This window comes from Barbus barbus, assembly GCF_936440315.1.
Source record: "Barbus barbus genome assembly, chromosome: 6".
NCBI classification, from domain to species: Eukaryota; Metazoa; Chordata; class Actinopteri; order Cypriniformes; family Cyprinidae; genus Barbus; species Barbus barbus.
Window position 1 is genome coordinate 14,843,239 of NC_136734.1, and position 14,151 is coordinate 14,857,389.

Sequence of the window (14,151 nt, forward strand, 5' to 3'; positions counted from 1 at the left end):
GTGGAGCTAAGATGCGAGGAAAGGACGCAAGGAAAGGAAACGAGGATGCACAAATAAGAATTGAGAAGCACCCAGGGTCTGCATCCTCCTTAGGATCCTTCCTACCCGGTTGAAGGAGGAGGGATCCTCCGACGTCCGCAAAACCCGGAAGTCGGTGTTTGTGAATTTGGACAGCCTACCCTTCTTTCAGTTCTCTCCCTTACCCGTTGCTCATATCCTGTCGCCTAGCAACCGTGACAGCGCCAAGCAAGAAGCGGGAAAATGGACAAACAAAGAGTTATTCTCCTCATTTTAATTCTTTTGGAAGAAATAAAGCAATTAAATAAATTAAATACTTTCTTTGCTCGTTGTCGGAGAGTTTTTTATATCAGACTACAAGACAGTCACATCCAGGTAAGCCATTATAGCCTATTTTTATTTGTTTTTAAGTATTCTACTAATTTCTCCTACAAATTCATTGAGCCGAAGCATAAACTTTAGCTTGTTTTGTCAGAGAAACTCCTCTCCCACTCCGCTACCGCTCGCTTCGTCCGCCATTACGCTCTGCCGAAAAGAATTATGGGATAGGTAGGACGGGAAAGGATCCACCACACCCATCCTTCCAATTCGGGGAAAAGGAGGACGTATTTGTGGGCCGCATTTGAAGGATCCTACGAATTTGGACAGCCTCCGTCGCGGCGCTGTGACGTAACATCCTTCAAATGAGTACTCCGAAGGATGCAGACCCTGAATTTGGACACGGCCAGAGTCAACCTACTTAGAGTTGAGTAAACTAACTCAGTTCAGCTGTTCTGTAACCGAAAACTCAGAGTTTCCCATCTCAGTGTAAGTCAACTCAGAGTTCAAGTTTAAACTCAGAGTTGGTTGAACCTCCTTATTGAAATGGGCCCCTGGTCACTCACATTTGTAATCCTTTAATTTGCTTAATAATTGCGTCCTTGTTGTCAAACTCAGCAAACAATATTTCTGCTGAAGCCAAAAAGCAATCTTTCACAATTTCTGAGTCTGAGAAGGTTTTTTTTCCCCGAGCCAAAATCCAAGCGATCTCAAAAGATGCCTCAGTTAAACGTTCAGCTGTAGAAGTTTTCCTGTTTATGAGCCTTTGTTGTTCAGAAAGACAGGAAGAAAGCTGCTCTATTTTTCTTTTCCTTATTTCACTTCCAGGTGGATAACTTTCTATGTTTAGCAGGAGTTGACTCCACAAACCCCGTCTCCATCATCTTCCTGTCGATTTGCGGTTGTTGCATCCTCTGAATCTTTAGTTCCCTCGTTTGACACCGTCACATTGCTTTGTTGCTGTCCACTTGGTGCGTGACTTTGTTTAATTACAAATCGATCCATTTTCAATCCGTATACAACACAAGCTGACTAGCATAAAATTTTGGAAATAACCATAGCAAAGCTAACCTTGTTATAATGTGTGTACTAGTAGGCCTATGAATTGCCAGGTTAGTGTCCTCTAATTTAATTGCTCCAATTTAACTATAGCATTTTATTTTTTAATAAATGTCCAAGTAGGCTATATTCCATATTCACAAGCATGTGATGGATAGAGGGTTTGCATAATATATATTTGTTAATATATTTTTTAATGATCTTAAGTTTTTTATATAGCTATCTGGAAAGACCGCCAAAACTGCAGTTTGCCATGGCAACTCTGCAGTGACTGTGCGTTCACACCGCCGCCGGCGAGAGCGTCAAAATTCGCCCTGTCAGTCATAGACATATATAAAATAGCCTGTGTAAATAATTTGAAATGCAGATTATAGTACTGTGATTGACTGAAGAAACTGGTTATTTTTAAATATTTGACAACGACAGAAAAATTTAATAAGCTAATTATATTGTTATAAAATTACCCTTACGGTTATAAATGCTCCTGGAGGTCTGTTCCGGGGAGAGAGTGTGGTTTGAATATGATCAGGGTCATTCTGGCCATTCATTCAGGGCTGTTCTGGGCTTTAACTAGTACGAATACAACATTAGGCTGTGGAGGTTTAGTCTCTTGGAAATGCAGAGTACAGTCTTTCTTCAGATTTCCTCGAGGCTTGCGTTGTCTTGTTTGCAGTTGGCTAAAAAATCAATATAAATATATATATATATAATCAGTCCACAGTTTTATGATAAGCTATGAAATCCTTATAATCTAGTGATGATAAACTTACTCTTTGTAAATGAGTAGTGAAATTAAAGACAGATGCTACCCCGACATCTGTTTTTATTAATGTGCGACGGTCTGCAGATCCCCAAACTGCCGCCGGGTCAGGTATATTTTCTTGTGTCCCGATATGAGATTTATGGAGAGTTGCCCGGACCAACATGGCGGCGCCGTTGACGTGCGGTTGAACGGCCAATGAGGCCAATGAGTCATCTAGGTATTTTTTATGTCTATGCTGTCGTTTGTGAATTTTATTTTGTATGTTTGCGCGAGTGTTTTATGGGTGTGTGCGCGCGCATCGAGTTTATATGTATGTGCGAGTGTTTCTAGGTGTATATGCATGGATCAAGTTTATATGTATATGCAAGTTATTCACAAGTGTATATGCATTCATTACTAACATAATATGTATTGGTATGGATTAGTGTGCACGTGTATTTCATATATATATATATATATATAATTTTTTTTTTTTTTTTTTTTTTTTTTTTTTTTTTGAACATCCAATAGTATACATGTGTGAGTAATTTATAGGTGTATATGCACGTGTTTTATGTATGTATTGATAAGCGAAGTTTGATTTAAATCCTACTTGGCGCCTCATACACTAGGCTGTCTACACATGTATGTATATGTAAGGAATAATTGACGACGGGCCGTTGAATTATTAGAAAAATAATGCACACCCGAGGTGGTGATGCGGCCACGACGCGAAGCGGAGTGGCCGTTACACCTCGGGTGTGCATTATTTTTCTAATAATTCAACGGTCCGGAGTCAATTATTCCGCTTATACTACGTTGCCACACCTCAAGACATCGATCAGATGATATATTTCAAGGGATTCGTCCGGTTTTTCTACTTAAATCGCTATTGTGAGTAGGATTATTTCTTCCGCATCTCATCCAACGACTCTTTTGCTAGTTCCAAAACGTCATTTTAAAGCTGGCAATGGAGGCTTGAGCCGTTGATAGCAGACTAATGCAGTTAATAATGAAGTTATTAGAAAGAGAGCGAGAGAGACAGAGACACAGAGAAAGAGAAACAGAGAGAGAGAGAGAGAGAGAGAGAGAGCTTGTATGAATTAGGCTACCTCTGTGTGTCCCTCAACAGTGTTCTGAAGCACCGTCTCTAAACTGTAAGTCTGCTTTAAGATGCAGCGCTGTTATTACCTCGCTAGTGAGAAATGTCTGTCATGTTGTTGTTTTTGTTAGTCCTGTGTGCTGTATAGGTAACGTTAGCACTACTGTATGCTAATTTCCGTTATTACAGTTAACTATGCGAAGTGATATGGAACTGTAATGCGGTCAAGAGAGCTGCCTGGAACTACGTTCGCCGTGCGTTTCCCTGAAAATAATTGCACACCTCAGAACGTTCGTCAGCCAATCAGATTCAAGCATTCAACGGCCCCGTAGTATAAAGATATATATACACTATATAGCACTAATACATATATATGTGTATGTGTGTGTGTGTGTGCGTGTGTTAAAGTGGGGTTGAGGCTGTCCCTTTAAGGAGATACAAAAACATCATCCAATCACAAGAGGGCGCTGCAGCATATTTGGCATCACATAACGTCACTATGTTTGGACAACATCACGCTGGCAGTCGCTAAAGAAACAAACACAAAAACAGCCAAATGGGAGCGTTTTATTGCTCTATCTGCAGAAAAACGGATTTTTCTGGAAAAGGACACATTTATGGGAAAAGCCACCAAAGCAAACTTAAAGTAATTCTTGTCAAATTCATGGAGAAGGTAAGCGTGCTAACAAGATAACGTTAGCTGAAGATACGCTCATGATACGAACTGGGTAACTTACACATAATACATAATGTTTGTATTTGATTGCATTACACGTAAAATAGTGAAACATGCAACAAAGTAATTTTTTGCAGTTCCTTTTAATAAAGCGGGTTCAAAGTGAGAATTGGAGGACGATTAAATGATATGTAAATGTTTTTAATGTCGCATGTTTTTGTTTGTGTAGGTTTTGTGTATATAAGCTACATTAAGATGCCTATTTGACCAGGAAAATTCTGTAAGATATAAATCTATTTTTAAATATTTTCCTGGTTAAATAAAGGTTTAATAAAATTAAGTGGCTATGTGAAGGCAGTTCAGGTATAACTTACTTAGCTATGAACAGGTTCAGCTGGTGGTTGACAACCACAAAATGAGAGAGAGAGAGATAGATACAGGTTAGATAGATAGATGGATAGATAGAGATTCATTGACATTAACTGTGACTTGAATGTTAAAATACAATTTGGTGCCATGAACTGTAATAAACTTATTTGTGGGTCTGCATGTTATTACAGGTCAGAGAAGCGAAGCGGACCATTAAAAATCCCCAGGTAGAGAAATACAGTCCCAATCACGCCGAGAGGTTCTGGTGTTACTGCTGCACGCTGGAGGTGCAGAAACACGTGACTGACAGTAACATCAGTGTGCTGTACGGAGGACTGCTGGAGCACATGAGCACGTAAGATCACACATCAAAACCTTTGAGAGACGCATGCAGAGCTTGCAGTGAATTTACTGAGCGCTTCTCATTGCAGCCCAGAGCACCGGACAAACACACACAAGTTCTGGTGGGACAATAAAGCAGATCCCAAACTGCGAGACAAGTTTATCGTAACAGAAGAGGAAACTGAGAGGTTATTGCTTGCTTATTTGTATTTGGGGACATGGATGTGTTCGTTAGAGCATTTCTGTAGTACACTGATAACATTACTGTTTGCAGATGTTCTAAAGAGAAATAAATGAAGAATGACTTTTTTATAGATTCAAGTCTGAGGTTTCCAAGGCTCTGGAACAGTTTGAGGAAAAAGAGGATGTGTTTATTAAACAGGTAAAGAGGTTTTATTGTTATGCCTACTTTCAGTGTTAATGGTTGTTGGTTTAACCGTATCTGAACTTCAAAATGTTTCTTCTCTTCTGTCATCCTCAGCAAGCAGCAGTGATCCGTTCCCAGGAGCAGCACAGACTGGAGGTCCTTCAGTCATTATCAGAGGTTTGTTTTCCTGGGATTCTCCAAGCGTATCCATATCTCAGTATTTGTTTGTTCAGTTTGTTTGTTGGACAAAAAAAATTGGAAATGTTATTTGTGACTTTTTCAAACTCTATTGGTAATTAGCTTTTAAAAAAAAAAAAAAAAAAAAAAAGCAAATAATTCCTTTCTTGGAAAATGATGTTAAAAAGACATGGAGTATTACTGTTGACTTTCCTGAATCAAACTTAGCCTGATCCAGAACTGGAACAACCTGCTGAAGTGGACCAGCACAGCAGTAAACATACAGCCAGGTAAAATAAATGTCAAAAATTATCATCTTAAAACTGTTGCACCAATACTCATTTATTAAAATGCTCCAATACATATGTTTTTTTTTTTTTTTTTTTTTTAGAAATGCATACTTTAATTGCGCAATGATGCATTAAATTGATCAAAAGTAACAAAAAGACTGCTATAAAGTTTGTCTTTTTGTGTTAACATTTCTAACTTTTGAACTTTCTATTCATCACAGAATCATTTTTATTTATTTTGTTGTATTTCGATAAATAATGCAGCCTTGGTGAGAATATGAAACTTGCAGACCCCAAATGTTTCGTAGTTATTGTATATTTTTGGTGTGATATGTCACAGTTTATGCAAAGATAGAGTGAGATGAACAGAAATACAACCTAATTCATGTGGAGTTTAACAGAAATAACAGAACAGTGGTCATACAAAAGAATTAAATGTCATGAGTTGTATAGTCAATATTTTTTTATAAATGATACAAATACTATGCCATCCTTAAAATGAAGCGTTACCAGAAATACTGGTGCAAGTGCAAAAAAGGAAGCATCAGTGTTTTTGTTTTTTGTTTTTTTTTTCCTCATTGTTTGGTGCATCCTTAATCTTTATGCAAATTTAGAGTACAAAATTAGATTTGTAGACCAAATATATCTATATATGAATTAAATTTTGTTTAACATTTTTAATCCCTACACAATTTTTTTAGTTTTGATAAATTTATTATAAAAAAATAAACGAGTATGTGTCCAAATGTTTTACTAGTGTGAATACGGTCAAAGTTTGCATAACATGCAGTTTCCAGTACTGAGAAACGATTAAATGTTTCTTTAGTGCCTTGAGTTGATCAGAATGAGTTTTTCTTCATGTAATCTGGAACTCACAGAGTTTGTAATGTCTAAAGCATGAGTTTTGATGTTTGATATGAAGTTCCCACAGTCACTCTTATGAAATGGAGGCACAACCAGGGCCGAGCCACGAGGATTTCGCCTCACACAGTCAGTGGAATGAACCAGGACTCAGCTTAACTTTCGTTGGTTACCAGGTAACCTTGCTTATATTATACATATGCAACAATTATGATTAGATTAATAAACAAGGTCAGGGATCATTTTGGCTTGCTGCCCCTATTTGCAGGACTCATCCAGCAGTGGAAATGTTCATACTGGTGAGTAAAGCCGATTTAGTTTGGGTTGTGTTTATTCTTTGAGAAGATACTAAGCAGGTTGTGTTGAATTGTAGGAGCTGTACCGCCGTGGCTACTGGAGGAGCCTGATGAAGCCTCAGGCAGTGGACAGCAGGAAATGGGCCCCTCACTTCAGGAGTTCCTCAAACACAGTATGCACTTCACTCTCATTATCACACTCTTTGTTTTTGGCTGTGTTTATATTACAAAGGACATGTTTGTGCAAAACCCTTAAAGTGATAATTCACTCAAAAAGAAAGATTGTAGCATTTACACACCCTCACATCATTCCAGACTTGTATGACTGACATTCTTCAGCAGAACAAGATATTTTGAAGAATATTACTAACCAAACGGTTTCAGTTCCCATTGACTGGACAAAACTGTACATCCCATTGTATAGGTAAATATACAATGAAAGTCATTGGGAGTGGAAACTGTTTGGTTACCAAAATAATATCATCTTTCATGTTCCTCAGAAGAAAGGAAGGCATACATTTCTGGAAAAGACAGGAGGATAAATGATTGAATTGACTTTTTTTTTTTTTTTGAATGAACTATCCCTTCAAATGATATGCAATACTATGGCTATTATTAACATGGAAAATTAGTGTACTGCTTATTGAATACTGTGCCATATACACTGTGTACTAGCTAACTTAATCCATAGTGTTTTTTAACAGTAGTATTCTACATTGCTTGTTTACAAAAGTGGTGTTAACTATTTCAGTAACAATCTTCCACAGTTTATCTATCGTATAATTTTGATCTTATTTATATATTAAACAGTATAAGGTAACCAGGTTTACATTTCACTGCAAGTTGTATGCTGTATATAACTGTGTTATAAGGAGTCTTAAATCTTGAATTACAGAGAAGCAGGAGAAGCTCAAGAAGCTTCCGCCCAACCGTGTGGGTGCAAACTTTGACCACAGCTCACAAACTGACGCCAACTGGCTGCCATCTTTTGGACGTGTGTGGAATAGTGGCAGGCGCTGGCAGTCTAGGTGAGCTCAAACTACTGCACATTAGTAGCTTCATTCAGTTCTTGGTCTTTTTATTCTTATTGATCGGTTCGTCCTTGATCTTTATAGAAATATACAGCACAAATTTGCTTTTGTAGACAGATTATATATCTAAATAAAAATTAGTTTCTTTAACTAAAAGAAACACTGAAGAACACACCCACTGTGCATTTAGGATGGGTTAAATGCAGAGCACAAATTCAGAGTATGGGTTACCATACTTGGTCACGTCACTTTTTTTTAATGGAAGTTGGAGTATAATTCTTGTTTTTATTGACACTCCCCCCCAGGCGTCAGTTCAGAGAGGAAGAGGCAAAAACCAGTGGGAAGAGGAAGTGGGACGGTGATGGGAAAGCCCCGAAGAAGCAGAAAGACCTCAGTAATGGAGAGTTATGAAATGGATGCCCCAAATATACTGGCATTGTTGGAAAGATGGCATATATATTGGTTTTCTCATATTGAGAATTAGTTTTTAAAGGACTTGACAACAGTTTTGAGCATTTATGAAGTTTGTTTCAGCTTGTGTATTTCTCAGATTTTGAAAGATTTTTTTTTTACAAGAAATGAACATCATTTGTATTTCCAGTTTATTGAATACATTTTTGCTACAGATGTGTAATTTCTTTTTTGGCCATAAATCCAAAACAAAATATCCTTCCCACTCTCCTCAAAAGGTAAATGTGATAAAATGAAGACACAATGTGCAATATCTTTCCATTTCGAACAATACATCAGTCAAATTTAATAGAATCTCATCTATTAGAGCTATTTCATGTTCTCAACGGAAAGCCAAGACCATATTAATGTTCAATAATATAATAAAATACCTCAGAGGTCTAGACAGAATAATAAAAATACAGATTACATTAATATTAAAGGATACCTTGCAGTCTTTTATTTTTCTTCTTTTCTTAGTAGTTTCTGTTAAAATAATACATGACTGAACGCTTAGAAAAAAAAAAGGGTCTCTGTAAGAGATGCAGTGTTGGTCAAAATTGTACAATACATTTAAAATGGACCGTTAAGGGTCTTCATCAAGTTCCTGCATTGAAGCTTCTATTTAACTTCATTCTCAAAACCAAGAAAATCCAAAAGACAGATCGGGCCGAGCTGCCTGACGCGTGTCGTATCAGCTCAACTCGACGACATTATGAAAGGTCCGGTTTTCCCGTGGCCACAAGCCAGAGAAAACGCTTTCAGTAGCTTCATTAAATAGCATGTGGTTTATTAAGAGAGGAGGAATGAGGAGACACCACCACAATCATCAGCCCATCCTCAGACTCATTACCTTACTAGTATCGTTTACCTTCATCAGCAAACGGTGGCCGTTCCTCTTTGAGACGGCTCATTTTAGGCTCATGTGATAATCAATATTCTCCACAAATCTAATAATGCGCTCTAGCGGTACGTTTCTACATTGTAAAATCACACATACCGCACGCTGCATCAAAACAGAAGTCAGGCCTTCGATTTATGCAAATATCTTGTCTGAACTAACTGCTCAACATTATCATGCTAGTGAGGTCAAAGATCTGTGGAGCTACCTTGGTAAAGATCATGTGACCACTCAAGCTGTACTTTCATTGGCTAATATAGACTCTAATGTCTTAGGAGGTTTGCTGAAGGAATGATGAGTCCTCTGTCCTCTGAATGCAGATGGAGGAGTGATGAATCGTCCTTACATGGCAATCTTTCTGAAAGTACCATGACCACGCTGGTGTGCAGATGGACAGAGATTTGGTCGTCCTGTAGTGTGGTGTGAACAGAAACTCCAGATCTTCTGTACATTCTGTCTGTCTCCGTCCATGCATGAGCGATGTTTATGGAGGAGCAGCCCAGTGTCTCTGTGTCTCCTCCCGTCTCAATAAACAAAGACAGCTCTGCTTCACTAACTTTTATCTGAGAGAAGGATAGAAGAGAAAGAACTATGAATGAAAGCTCAAACCACGGACAGGTAGAACTAAAACTGCACTACCTTTGTTTTCCTCTGTGTCAGTAGCTGTTTCCTCTGATAGCCTTTGGCGTAGCTGGTTATACTTGATTTCTGTGTCCTGCAGAACAGATTTGAGTGTTACTGTTTATTCGTGTATATGGAGAAGGACTTAAACCAAAAAGACATTTACCTGATTTTTGTTTTTAAAACAGTTGGACACTTGGTCACATATTAATATTCTCACATTAAATCTTTTTATTTTTTTTTTAATATTTTAAGGTCGATACTACACAATGATTTAATAAAAAATTAAACATAGTATTTCTCGCCCTACCATGGAAGTCAATGGGACCAACAACTGTTTGGTTCTTCAAAATTCTTCAAATTATCTTTTGTTCTCAACAAAGAAACTTCTACAGGTTTGGAATGACATACGGGTGAGTAAATGACAATTTTAATTTTTGGGTGAACTATTTGTGGCATTTAACAATCAAGTATTAATCTGGACAAAATTTACAGTAATTACAGCATTTTTTTTCTAGAGAATCTTCAGACTCTAGTTCCTGTTATTGGAATCTTAAAATATTTCAATTAAATTTTTAGCACTTTTCACAATACCAGCAAGTGCAACACTGCAATGAGAGATTTAATATAGGAAGAGTTACTTCTGAGAAACATTCTAGCACCATTTGTAAGCATTTGTAATGCCATTGAAGTTCACCCAAAAACTACTCTCCCCCATGTCGTTCCAAGCCTGTATGAGTTTCTTTCTTATACGGAACATAAAAATATATTTTGAAGAATGCTGACAATCAAACAGCTGATGTCCCCCCCCCCCCCATTGACTTCCATAGTATTTCTTTCCCTACAATTGAAGTCAATGGGGACTGACAACTGTTTGGTTCTTCAAAATGTCATCTTTTGTGTTCAACATAAATAAACTTCAGCAAGTTTGGAATGACATGCCATAGAGTAATTGATGACAATTTTAATTTTTGGGTGAACTACTCCCTTAAGTTTTAACATGATATATAATTCAACAAAACGAATGCATTACATTCAGATACTTTTTGGTCATTGTATATTTGCCTATCTCTGACCAATTTTTAGGGAGAAACTCGTCACCTTCAGGTGCTGCAGGTTGGCCTGTAGTAGACGTATGTGTGTCATGATCTGTCTGTTGAGGTTTGGTCCTCCACTGCTCTGAGAGGAGGAAGAGAGGAGCTTCTTCAAGTCAATGCCTGAGTCCCCACCAGCCACCGGCTCCCCGCTGTTGCCCTGCACGTCATCATCTGTGCTGCTCTCGCCTGAGCCTCCATACACCTCCAGCACCATGTAACTGCCTGCAGAGACTGACAGAAAACAAGAGGAAGGGTTACAGGATGCGGCCATGCTGAGACTGAATTGTAATGTAGTGTAAAAAGTAGCCCAAATCCAAATACGCATACTACCCTACTATAAAGTAGGTGAAAGTAGGCCAGAACATACATATTTTTTAATCATCAGAAACGAGTTGTGACATATTCCAAAGCAAATTATATAATGCAATTAACATCCAGCATGCAAAACATGCACAAAAGCACACATTTGTGATGGTGAGTGAGCACTAGGTTATTTGTAAAGCACATTTCCCACATGCTGGAAGTTTTGCATCAAATAATTTTTCTAATGGTTGTCCCAGGCAACCAATGTCCTGCACAGCTTTGCTAGTTTCAGGTTTTACTCTGTGGCCTCTCTTTTCATATTCAGATTCAAATGAAATCAACATTTCATGTATATTTACTTATTCAATTTATAACAGGCTTTTATTAAGCGGGACAATGTGCGGACAGCTGGGCATAATCAAGTCCCTTGCATTTTCCGATGACTTCCAAACAACAACAAAAAAAGGACAACACACCACAATCCTCAGACGTCTCAAAGAAGCCTGTGTCTCCGGAGGGCAGTTCCTGTGCGTTCTCCCCTCTGTTCTCGGCGCTCTCTGAACCGTTCTCAACAGCGGACCCAATCGCAGTGCTGTCCACCACCCCCTGCTGAGAGCCCGTCCTCGCCACATCTTCCTGTTGCTCTCTGTCTGTGTCCTCTTGACTGGACATGTGGTTTATCAGGAGCTGCCTTAGTGTTGCCACTGAAAAACACACAGAAATGAGTAGGGTTACAGTGAATCCAAGATAACTTTGATGGTTTTATTGTTGGATTTTAGTAGGTATAGCCAAATGAATTTTTCAGAGAGAGGGACAGCTCATTGCAGCACTATAGTCATGTCTTCTACTCACATGTTCTGAGAGCTTCATCAGCTCTGAGTGGCTGGAGCTCGAAGGCCTCTGCCTCGTCCTCATCTATGGCGATGCCCAGCCTCGAGCGCTGCTTCAGGAATGTAAGTCGATCGGTCATATCAGCCACCACAAATGCTTCATCATCTTCAGCCTGATCCTGTAGTGAGTTTTCTTCTTCCTCATCCTCCTCATCAGATTTGGTCTCAAATGGATTGGTGCTACATGGTGGGGTTGGCATGACCTCGGTGATATCTTTTTCTACAGAAAATATACAGCAAAACTGAGGTGTACAATTTTTTGAAAGATATTTCTGAGGATGGATACTGGATGTGTTGCTAATGGTATGCAATAACTACTATTTGAATAAACTACCTTATTGCCAGACTATTATTATGTTATCAATTTGATAGTTACTCTCACAAACATTTAAGAAACAGTTTACCTGGAGACTGAATGCTCACTAAAGAAATGGGCTCAGAGTCTTTGTTTAGTTTCTGAACACCAGAGTTTATCAGCTCAACCTCTTCACGTTCCCCGCTGCAAAACATGACATGTTTCACACCACCTTACAGCTTATAAAACACGTCTCATATTATAAATGTGGAAAACTTAAACTCACGCAGTCTGAGGTAAAGGAATGATGTTGTGTAATTTGGTCTTCATGCAATCGGCTCTTTGTGTGATCAGACACTGCCACCTAGTGATTGAAAAATCAATACAGATAACAGCAGTTTATTAACTAAATTTATATATATATATAGTTTCAGAAAAATTGAGCTCCTACTAGCAGATACTTAACAACACTCTAAAAGAGCATATAAAATGGAACTATGGGTAAAAAACAAATGCAGCACTCACGTCTTTTGCTCAGATACAGTTTGGGCCATTAGTTCATAGATCTGGGCTCCATTATCAGACATGGAGAGCACAAAGAACGACCTGTTGTCTGTAATACATTCAGACAATAATGTTAGTTCAACTTACTTTTGAATATGCTTTATCATGAAGCCATTAACTACCTGTTCTACACATTTTGACAAACGTATGATGTAATACATTTCACCCATATTTCTTGTCTGTTTTTAAAAGCACTCCTTACCGGTGGCGACCGAGCGCACCATCACAGTGCTGAGTTTGATGATGGGGCTGAAGATGTGTTTGGTATCAGCAGTGCCTGCCAGATTCTTACTGTGGCATTTTAAGATCAGCTTCTCATCTTGCCTTTGAAGTAGCACCAATATATCCTCCAGCAGCAATGTGTACAGCTCTGAATACACACACACACATAATATTAAACATTCCACAATAACATTAAAGATGCCATATTATACACTTTTGCAGCATTTAATTTGTGCTCTGATGTTTTCCATGATGTCAGCCCTAGAAGACATTTCTAATTTGAGTGTGGTCTACAGTGAATTCTGTGACCAGCTACACCCACCAATAGTTTTATCTTTGTTGACCTTCCAGGACAGCGGTCCCTCATGCACCATCTTCCTCTTAGTCAAGTCCAGGTTCTAGATGGAGAGTAAAATCAATTTTGTTTATAATGATTTGTCAGCAGGGTTGCCAGGTTTTCACAACAAAACCTGCCCAATTGCTACTCAAAACTAGCTCATTCGAGGAGGGTCCCTCGCGTTCCAGGAGGTAAAATGCATGTTTTATGATGGGGTTTCCCTGGTAAAATTCACATTCCAGGGGCTAAATATCATGTTATTGGGGTTGCTTCAACACTCGGACATGAACAACAACCCACAGAAACAGTGTTAAATTAGCCTAATTCTGCGGGAAACCCATGGACTTGGCAACACTGTCCGTTACAGGTTTATTAAATGGATTTCAAATATTTAAATATGAAGTCTCACCTTGAACTCGGCGATCATGGGGTTCTCGCTCTGCTTCAGTGAGGACAGGTCCAGTCGTCTCTGGTAGTCCTCCAACCTCTGGGGGCAGCAGAGGATCAGGGATCAACTCAGAATAATTGAGTTCAGCACTGATTTGAGGTCAGGTACTATTTACTCACCTGTTTGTTCTCCGCTTCCTTCACCTCCTGGTTGACGTGAGTGAGAATCTTTCGACAGCATTCGCCAGCCTGTTTCACTTTATTTCTCTCCTCAGGATCCTCTGCAGGCAAAAGATAAGTCAATTATATATAAATTACAGATTAACTGTGTGTGCACTAAAACAGTTTTTATACAATCACATTAATGCCCACAACTATTTTAACATATCAGATGTTTTGTCCCGTCTTTAAAGGGATAGTTCACCCAAAATAAAAA

The 14,151-nt window shown here is 38.6% G+C and overlaps 2 protein-coding genes across 7 annotated transcripts in view; one reads left to right on the forward strand and one right to left on the reverse strand.

Annotated features, from left to right (window-relative positions):
• Positions 1 to 241: 241 nt before the first annotated feature.
• On the forward strand, positions 242 to 8,275 carry LOC306871841 (centrosomal AT-AC splicing factor-like). 2 transcript variants are annotated; one of them, XM_079420030.1, is made up of 12 exons: positions 2,303 to 2,375; positions 3,648 to 3,912; positions 4,476 to 4,639; positions 4,716 to 4,814; positions 4,942 to 5,008; positions 5,108 to 5,170; positions 5,399 to 5,460; positions 6,383 to 6,497; positions 6,590 to 6,620; positions 6,695 to 6,790; positions 7,513 to 7,645; positions 7,954 to 8,275. In XM_079420030.1, exons 2-12 carry the CDS (start codon positions 3,796 to 3,798, stop codon positions 8,057 to 8,059), a joined length of 1,053 nt encoding a protein of 350 aa, XP_079276156.1. In that variant the 5' UTR covers positions 2,303 to 2,375; positions 3,648 to 3,795; the 3' UTR covers positions 8,060 to 8,275. The 2 variants fall into 2 exon arrangements, with proteins under 2 accessions (XP_079276155.1, XP_079276156.1); XM_079420029.1 differs by lacking the exons at positions 2,303 to 2,375; positions 3,648 to 3,912 and adding an exon at positions 242 to 393.
• Positions 8,169 to 14,151, reverse strand: part of LOC306871838 (rho guanine nucleotide exchange factor 12-like) — a 70,667-nt gene continuing 64,684 nt past the window's right edge. For 3 of the 5 annotated variants that reach the window (XM_079420024.1, XM_079420025.1, XM_079420022.1), the window contains 12 exons: positions 13,896 to 13,996; positions 13,738 to 13,815; positions 13,314 to 13,389; positions 12,972 to 13,139; positions 12,731 to 12,818; positions 12,492 to 12,569; positions 12,315 to 12,409; positions 11,873 to 12,130; positions 11,497 to 11,724; positions 10,722 to 10,948; positions 9,639 to 9,714; positions 8,169 to 9,562 (listed from right to left, as the gene is read on the reverse strand). In XM_079420024.1, the coding sequence (XP_079276150.1) occupies positions 9,552 to 9,562; positions 9,639 to 9,714; positions 10,722 to 10,948; positions 11,497 to 11,724; positions 11,873 to 12,130; positions 12,315 to 12,409; positions 12,492 to 12,569; positions 12,731 to 12,818; positions 12,972 to 13,139; positions 13,314 to 13,389; positions 13,738 to 13,815; positions 13,896 to 13,996 (1,484 nt within the window). In that variant the 3' untranslated portion in view covers positions 8,169 to 9,551. Of the gene's footprint in view, positions 9,715 to 10,721; positions 10,949 to 11,496; positions 11,725 to 11,872; positions 12,131 to 12,314; positions 12,410 to 12,491; positions 12,570 to 12,730; positions 12,819 to 12,971; positions 13,140 to 13,313; positions 13,390 to 13,737; positions 13,816 to 13,895; positions 13,997 to 14,151 lie in introns of all 5 variants that reach the window. The other 2 variants (XM_079420023.1, XM_079420021.1) reach the window with 1 other exon arrangement.